General features: G+C 46.3%; 2 protein-coding genes across 4 annotated transcripts in view; one reads left to right on the top strand and one right to left on the bottom strand.

The window, feature by feature from the left end:
- The window catches only part of LOC122543082 (sodium-dependent phosphate transporter 1-like), an 18,091-nt gene extending 10,832 nt beyond the window's left edge, over nt 1–7,259 (bottom strand). Inside the window, exons 1-4 of the mRNA XM_043681316.1 lie at nt 7,041–7,259; nt 3,460–4,028; nt 3,053–3,193; nt 2,317–2,402 (exon numbers count right to left, since the gene is read on the bottom strand). Of these exons, the coding sequence (XP_043537251.1) occupies nt 2,317–2,402; nt 3,053–3,193; nt 3,460–3,748 (516 nt within the window). The 5' untranslated portion in view covers nt 3,749–4,028; nt 7,041–7,259. The remainder of the gene's footprint in view (nt 1–2,316; nt 2,403–3,052; nt 3,194–3,459; nt 4,029–7,040) is intronic.
- Nucleotides 1–9,018, top strand: part of LOC122543083 (cytosolic purine 5'-nucleotidase-like) — a 126,646-nt gene that overhangs the window by 33,780 nt on the left and 83,848 nt on the right. The window contains exon 1 of one of the 3 annotated variants that reach the window (XM_043681318.1): nt 7,467–8,299. The exons of 1 other annotated variant lie outside the window; for it this stretch is intronic. In XM_043681318.1, the coding sequence (XP_043537253.1) occupies nt 8,175–8,299 (125 nt within the window). In that variant the 5' untranslated portion in view covers nt 7,467–8,174. Of the gene's footprint in view, nt 1–7,466; nt 8,300–9,018 lie in introns of those variants that run through there. One more of the 3 variants, XM_043681323.1, reaches the window with a different exon arrangement.

Below are 9,018 nucleotides of genomic sequence, written 5' to 3'. Positions count from 1 at the left end.
GCGGTGGAGGAGGCCCAGCACCTCCATATCCTCGGCAGAGTGGGAGGGGGAGTTGAAATGTTGGGCCACGGGGCGGTTTGGTTGATTGGTGCGGGTGTCCCGGAGATGTTCCCTAAAGCGCTCTGCTAGGAGGCGCCCAGTCTCCCCAATGTAGAGGAGACCACATCGGGAGCAACGGATACACTAAATGATATTGGTGGATGTGCAGGTAAAACTTTGATGGATGTGGAAGGCTCCTTTAAGGCCTTGGATGGAGGTGAGGGAGGAGGTGTGGGCGCAAGTTTTTCAATTCCTGCGGTGGCAGGGGAAGGTGCCAGGACGGGAGGGTGGGTTATTTGGAGGGGGGGGGGGCATGGACCCGACCAGGTAGTCACGGAGGGAACGGTCTTTGCAGAAGGCAGAAAGGGGTGGGAGAGAAATATATCCCTGGTGTGGGGTCCGTTTGGAGGTGGTGGAAATGTCGTCGGATGATTTGGTTTGTGCGAAGGTTGGTAGGGTGGAAGGGGAGCACCAGGGGGTTCTGTCCTTGTAACAGTTGGAGGGTTGGGAAATTGCGGTGTCTAAAGGAGGAGACCATCTGGTGTATTCTGTGGTGGAACTGGTCTTCCTGGGAGCAGATATAGCAGAGGCAGAGGAATTGGAAATATGGGATGGCATTTTTGCAAGAGGTAGGATGGGAAGAGATGTAATCCAGGTAGCTGTGGGAGTCAGTGGGTTTGTAAAAAAAAAAATGACGGTGTCAAGTCGATCGTCATTAATGGAGATGGAGGGATCCCAGAAGGGGAGGGAGGTGTCAGAGATGGTCCAGGTAAATTTAAGGACATGGTTGAATGTGTTGGTGAAGTTGATGAATTGCTCAACCTCCTCACGGGAGCATGAAGTGGCACTAATGCAGTCATCAATGTAGCAGAGGACGAGGTGGGGACTGGTGCCAGTGTAACTACGGAAGATGCACTGTTCTACGTAGCCAGCAAAGAGACAGGTATAGCTGGGGCCCATACGGGTGCCCGTGGCTAACCCTTTGGTCTGGAGGAAGTGGGAGGATTCGAAGGAGAAATTGTTAAGGATGAGGTCAGCCAAATGAATGGTGGAAGGGTACTGTTGGGGATGTCGAGAGAGGAAGAAATGGAGGGCTTGGAGGCCTTGGTCATGGCGAATGGAGGTGTAGAGGGATTGGATATCCATGGTGAAGGTGAGGTGTTGGGGGCCGGGGAAACGGAAGTCTTGGAGGAGGTGGAGGGCATGGGTGGTGTCTCAAACCTATGTGGGGAGTTCCTGGACTGGGGGTGGGGGATACGACAGTGTTGAGGTAGGTAGACAGACATAAATTCAGCGGGGCAGGAGCATGCTGAGACAATGGGTCGGCCAGGCTTTGGATCTTGGGAAGGGAGGTAGAACCGGGCAATGCAGGGTTCCCTGACTATGAGATTGGAAGCGGAGAGTGGGAGATCTCCTGAGGTGATGAGGTTCTGTGTGGTCTGGGAGATGATGGTTTGGTGATGGGGTGGCGGGGGGGGTCATGGTCAAGGGGACAGTAGGAGGAAGTGTCTTCGAGTTGGCGTCTGGCTTCAGCGATGTAGAGGACAGTGCGCCAGACTACCACTGCACCCCGTTATACGCTGGCTTGATGGTGAGGTTGGGATTGGAGTAGAGGGAGTCGAGGGTAGCGCGTTGTGAATGGGAGGGGTTGGACAGGTTGAGGCGATTAACGTCCCGGCGGCAGTTAGAAACGAAGAGGTCGAGGACAGGTAATCGGCCAGCACAGGGTGTCCAGGTGGATGGAGTGTGTTGGAGGGGGGCGAAGGGGTCCTCGAAAGGTGAGCAGAGTCCTGATTTGTAAAAGTAAGCTCGGAGGCAGAACACAACTAAAAAGAACACTATTATATAGGTTAACACAGATGGCTGACATTTTCCAGTACTGCACCACGTTTACAGGTGCCAAAGCAAATATTTTTACCAAAGTATTAAGGAAAAACCAGCTTCATTTTTCATAGCTATTTTCTTCTGAACATGAAATTCCACAGGATTCACCTCGAAACACTTTTAGGCATTCTGAAACAAACCCTTGGATCATGTTCAACTTGAAGCAGGAAAACGCAAACTCGAAGTGAAACAACTCACAGTATCACTTCTTCAGTTCCACTTCAGCCACCAACTGAGCAATAAAACAAGTTTGAAGCAATGTTTGAGCAAGTATCAAAGCTAGATTTTCAAATCAAACAATTCTTCTTGAAATTCCCTGTACGAACCACAGAAATAGGCTCCAAATTCAAACGAGATCACATTCCTTCTCAAAGTTATTCCAGATTGTCCTACCTTGCGTAAAATGAAGAAACGGACCAAGTAAAAGACAGCAGCAGACATGATTCCAGATAGCAGTGGTGAAATGAACCAAGAACCAACTGTCCAAATTGGAGAGGAGAGAAAAAAAAAAACCAAGGTTACAACACAGATACATAGTAATTCTGAAAATGCATGCAACCTCAATATTGGTTTCATCTGGGATGTTCTTTGTGACCACAGCAAGTGATTTCGCAATGTTAAGTAGCAACAAATTGTGAAAAATACATTGTCCATGTTTCAGTATACTCAAATGTGTAAGCTGTCCAACACCATATAAGAGTATACACCGCTCAAACAAAGGACAGTCTCCAAAACTATTCAACAAGCGTCACTATTTTTTTCAAACATATATTCATTAAAATACATCAACATCAATTTAATGATTTTCAAGTGGTTAGAAGCAATCACAGGAATTTTTTGAGGAGTTTGCTGGAGTAAAAGTGTTCAAAAATAAAATTGGGGTAGGACTCTTGCCGAACTCTGACCCACTCTATAAATCAAGTTCTTGCAGCACAAGCACTCCATCTGTCAGTCTCTCATAATTCACTTTCAACAATTAACAATAACATGCACAATTAATCAGGACATTAAGTTGGTCCTATTGTCAACAATCAGCCATATTGTTTTATGCATCAAGAATACGATGCAATATGGGGTGTAAATCTGAAGTGGTCTTACAGCCACAGATCAGCTAAAATTACAAATTTACCTATCTTAAGCAGTTCCAGCCACTTCACACCTTGGGCACCTGCAGCCACCAAACAGAAACCAACGGTAGCACCCACAATGCAATGGGTACCAGATATAGGGAGCTTCAAAAATGAAGCCAGTAACTGCCAGACAGCAGAACCTGTCGAAGACAAAAATACATTTCATGTCATTATTCCACTGCCAGTAGAGATTCTGCCTTTTCTTTCAATCAACTCCCAGAACGTTCATCAACTGTAATATGATATATCCAGGACAGCAAGTAAATTAATGACATTGATGAAAAAAAAACCCAGGTACATTTACATCAAAATGATCTTGTTAAAAGCCCTATGGAATACTTAACTTCCCTGCTTTTACATGAAACCACAGAGCACAAAAAAGCTAATTCCACCATTTGTTACTTACCAAACATGGAGCTGACTGATCCAGCCATTAGCACTTCTTGACTCGAGTTGAACATCTCCACATCAATTATTCCTTTACGGATGGTCTCACTGACTCTGGCACCCAGCAACACAGAACCCACCGTCTCAAAGATGGTCGCCAAGATGCAGGCTTTTCGAAGCGTCAGCACTCCCGAACCAACAGCCGTTCCAAATGAATTAGCAACATCATTTGCTCCCACAGAAAATGCCAGAATAAATGCAATGATGAAACCAACTACAACCATCCATAAGTACTCGTCTAGCGCCATGCTCACCCAGGCTTGTAATGCTTCAGAGGTATGGAGTTTTAAAAAAATACTATTGACTTAAATATACAAAATAAGGTAACAAAATATGTAGATATCTAATAAATAACTGGATTAAATAAAAGCTTAAGATTAATCTGCACTACACTCAAGTGTTGTGTAGCAGTAATTGCTATCCACTGCGCTTAACAGTCTGTCTTGCAGGGTTTTTAAAACAGTCAACAATTAGAAGGATTGAAGTGAAATCCATTGCGAATACAGCAGATTTGGGATGTTCTTCATCCTGTGAAAAAAGCAAACAAATATGGATTATTTGACCACTCATTGTCACCCAAGTCCAAAGATCAGAACAGTATCAAGACTCTTAAAGACACATTTCTCTGCAAATTAGATTGTGACAATTTCGAAACTTGCACAATGAAGCCTGACTTCACTGCTAATAATTGAAGTACAGTACTGTATTTTTCCAACTCGACAGTAGCACAATCAGTGAAGAGAATTCAAAACCACCAAAACTGGCGTCACAAAGTCACATGACTGAAGAAAAATAGATTTCATCCACAAACTTTGGAACAGTTTCCTTAAATGCCATTGTCATTATTAAACTGGGAAATTTGGAGTTTTACATGTCAGGTAGAAACAACATAATACATCGGAACACAAATTCGACCATCCGACCCCATGGAGTCTGCTCTGCCATTTGATCATGGATGATATGCTCCTCAACCCCATGTTTCCACTTTATCCCCACTCCCTCCTTTAATTCCTTTGGCAACCAAGAACTTATCTATTTTAAATATACAGAATTACCTGGCCTTCAAAGCCTTCTGTAGCAGTGAATTCCACAGATTAACAACTCTCTGGCTCAAGAGGTTTATCCCTGTCTCAGTTCTAAGGGTTTCCCTTTACTCTAAGGCTGTGCCCTCGAGTCCTCATCAATCCTTCCCCTGGAAACATCTTCCCAACGACCACTCTATCCAGGCCGTTCAGTATTCTCAAAGTTTGAATCAGATCCCCCTTCTATTGAGTATAGTCCCAGAGTGCTCAATTATGAAGCTTTTCATTACCGGGATCAGTCTCATAACTTCCTCTGGACCTGCTCCAAGGCCAAAACTTCTTTCCTGTGGTATGCAGCCCAAATTGGCTCACAATGCTCCAAATGCAGTCTGACCAAAGTCTTAAGAAGCCTCAGATGTACATGCCTGCCTTTATATTCTAGTTGTCTTAAGACAAATGACAGCATTGTATTTACTTTCCTAACTCATGACAACCTGCAAATTTACATTGAACAAATCTCAATAAGTCCCTTTGCACTTCAGATTTCTGAATATACGCCCAGTTTAGAACATAGTCCATACCTCTATTGTTCCTACCAAAGTGCATGACTTCACACTTTTCTACACTGTATTTCACCTGGCTGCTGGGCATTAGAACAGGTTTCACCTCAGAAAGGCATAATTTAAGGTTTTGAATGCTTAGTTGAGACCCAGCAGACTCTGGCTTTGCAGAGGAGCCGACAGGTGGCACCTCTACATGTACTCAAACTGATGAGACCCAAGTCCATTTCCAGACCTCAACAATGCAACCACGACTGGGAGAACAACCAACATTAACAACTGGCTAACAGGGAAAAAAGAAACCAAAAATGAAGACACAAGCTTATTGCATCTCAGGAACACTGGTGAAAACAAATGCAACAAGCAAATCCAAACCTTTAAAAATGACATTCAGCACATAAAATGGCAATTTTTGCCAACTCCCCACCAAATGTCATGCATCAAAGTGTCTGGCCATGGCTGTGTTGGAATAGAGATTGGCTAGAGATTCTCAGCTCATCTTCAAGGTTCATCTACCTTTTTACACACCCTGACCACCCCTCCCCCTCAAAAGCCTTGTCCTTCAGACATCCGACACCATTCATTGACACACTCATCTACCCTTTTCCAGCTCATCTTATGACCATGTTTCCATTGCATGGCGAATTTCTATCTCAACTGCACCTAATGTGATTCCAAAAAAACTTCTTGAAACAAACTGAAAAGTAACAACGAACTGCATTTATCTCTGAAAAATATATAAACATCCGAAAACGTTCCACATAATTTTTCTTGCAAAACAAGTGCTGAACTGAAGCAGCCTCAGTAAAAGTGTGATCATTGAATAATTAAGGCGAGGTGAAGGTGTTTTGAATTGTTGAGTATCCACATCTAACTGTTGTCAATGATTTCTAACAGTAGGTGCACGTTCATATCAGCAAACCTCAAACAAATGTTACTGCTTCGGCAGAAAAATCAGACCACTCATAACCCTCGACGATGCAACCCTATAGTTAACAGGTTGCATCCAACTATGAAAGCTCGTTTGACTCAGATCTTAACGCAAGTTTATTAATCGCGAAATCAGACGTTCGATGAAACATTATCAATATTTATAACGTCGAGTGTAGACCGCAGTGGCCGGAATGAATTAGAGCCCGAATATCGACTGCACGGTTGTGGTTTTCAAGTCTCCTGTTTGAAATGGAGAGCGCCATCCCATTTTCGCGCCTTCTTTTTTTAAAAATCGTTTGTCCAGAGTCAACAGGAAATAGACTGCCGCCCGCCGTTCTCTCACCAATGAAGGGGAAACCCAATAATGTGTTCGGAACAACCCAACGAGCATTCCGTAAGGACCAGCACAAAGGTGCCATGGTGCACTAGCGCCCAGACCCTCCGCCCCATTCCCCGCAACCACCTTCCCGCCCCCGAGAGACTCCCCCATGCCACTTGACCGCTCCCGAGACAACATGAATGCGGCGCAACGCCCCAACCGGCAGGGCAGCCGACGCCAGGCGGGTGGGGAGGGCGGGCTGAGTTGGTGCAATGTCAATGGTGTCCTTGTCTGTCGAACGGTGTCTCTCTCTCTCTCTCTCTCCCCGCCATTCCCGTGAATCCCGGGCCACCTCGGCTCAGACTCAGCACCGGTCCGCTCCCTGAGCCCTGCTCTGCGCAGACTCAAGAACCGGACCCTCACAAACCTTTCTCACCATCTCGCTCGCCCCCCCCCCCCAAATATATCCATCAGACCTGCAATACCCTGGCGCGCGCTCCTGGTCAGTTGGACACCAGTCCGAGGCTCCCCTTCGTCGCGACGGCTGACTGGCCGCATCCGGATTGTTCCGGAATAAGCTGCGCCCGCGTGCGACAGGACACCACGTACAGCGACCTAACCGAAATAATCTGCTCTCTGCCAGCCCCCGTCCTTTCGGCTTCCCTTCCTCCCGCCGAGCCTTGATGACCGGCACAACCGGACTCACCAATTCAAACGACTCGAAGCGAGGATTCAGTCGGGGGTTGGAGCCGGCAGGGCCCAGCCACGCTCTCGGCTCACGAATCCGACCGAGTGTGGAAATGCGGCGCCTCACGCAACGCAGGCTAAATTGCCCGTCCCTCGTCTTCCCCTCCCGCCGCTTCCAATCCCGCCAATATTTCTCAGCGCCGAAAGTGAGTATCAGAGTCGCTAAGAAACTCTCTCTCCAGGCCACCAGCTGTCCGCCATCTAACGCGAACGCCCGCCTCGTTGCCTTTTGTAGGCGTCCTGACGTGTCGGAGAGCCGGCCCACCACCCGGATGTTGACGACGCTTTTTAGCCCAGATTCGTCAGAGGAGGAGCAAGAGAGCACTTTCTTCCACCGCCTCCTGCACTCCAAGTGCCCCTCTCCCCTCTCCCCTCTCCACTCACCACGAGGGAATCGTCTGCAAGGGTCAAAGTTTCATCCTTTGAGGGAATCGTCTGCAAGGGTCAAAGTTTCATCCTTTGAGGCAATCTCCTGTTTCTGAGGTCTGTGACCACTTCTCCAAAACATGGCCCTCAAGCACGCCAGGTTGCAGAAACACCCAACTCTCTCTCTCAAATTTGGCACACGACGTGCCCAGGTTCAAACGACCAGGGCTTGATTCCAGTCGCGAAGTGGGATGAGATGAGACTGGAGCAGAGGTGTCTCCTTGGATCAGGTCAACTACACCAATTCGATCCCACTTCATGGTAACTTAATGAATGTCACGTGTATTTTACAGTGAGAAATACAGTGAAAAGCTTTTCCAGTGTTGCCACGATCCTGTGCCATTTTGAATCGTTTTCAGAAAAAGATAGAACGTTGTAGCTAAAAGAGAGTTCATCAATCCTGAGCCAGCTCATCATCAATGATGCCTGCACCACCATCCCTTGTCCACAACCTTGCTGCCATCTCCACTGGAATCAACCAATATCAAAGTCGCCACTCTTCAGGTGCCATCTTACGCCGCTAAGCCAATTTGGTCTTGCTACAGCCTGTACCAGAACTAACCAACCACAAAGTCGCCAATCCTCAGAGGCCATCTCTCAATGCTGGGCCGACCTCACTGACAATGTCTCTGTCAATGTAGCAGCCGTCCATTCCGATACCAAGTCAATGTGTGTACTCCAAAAAAGTACATCGGGGCTCACTCACCTCTGCCATGAGGTCCATGCTGGGCTCACTCGGTCTGTGCTGAGTCCACTCACCACCACCGATCCTGTCCAAGCTCAGGGCAAGAGGTAAGTAAAGGAAAGCAAGAGAACATGGACAAAAAAAGATAACTTGTTGATGCAAACAGCTTTGGGCTGAAACAAACTGTTAGCAACTTTCAGACTATAGTTGATCCTGGGGGGGGACAGTAAGCCGAATTTGCTGAGGATACAACACTTGGACACAAATTGGCATAGAGAATAAGAATATAATGGCAAGGTTGTGATGAGATTTATAAAACTTTCATTTGGCTTCACCTTAGGAATTTTGTCCACTTATGGACATGGCACCAAAGGGATGATGTGACAATTGTAGAAAAGATTGCAGACAACAATATCAAGGTTAAGATACTTCATTTCCATGGAAAGATTGGATTTTTTTTCTTCTGGGGGAGATTTTTCTAAGAGGTGTCCACAAACATGAGATGTCTAGATAGAATAGATGTAGAAAATGCGAGTCAGAAGGATTGAGGAACACATGACAGTGGTTGAATGGAATAGCTTAAAAAAACTACAAGAAAAGCTATTTTGCCAGCGATTGCCTCCACCACATTCTCAGGCAGTGCATTTCAAATTCAAGGCAAATAAAATTGTGGCTTTCATAAGGGAGTGGATAAGGTGCAAACAAAATGTTTGCAGGACAAAAGTCAAGCTGAAAAGCATTTGCAGAGAGCCAACATGCACTTGATGGACAGATTAGCCTCCTTCAGTGTTGTGAGCTTGCAAGGTTCCTGTGCCCAGCTCTTGAA

The sequence above is a fragment of the Chiloscyllium plagiosum genome, chromosome 42, assembly GCF_004010195.1.
Source record: "Chiloscyllium plagiosum isolate BGI_BamShark_2017 chromosome 42, ASM401019v2, whole genome shotgun sequence".
Lineage (NCBI taxonomy): Eukaryota > Metazoa > Chordata > Chondrichthyes > Orectolobiformes > Hemiscylliidae > Chiloscyllium > Chiloscyllium plagiosum.
The sequence above is the reverse complement of the archived record's forward strand: the minus strand, read 5'-3'. Positions and strand labels throughout refer to the sequence as shown.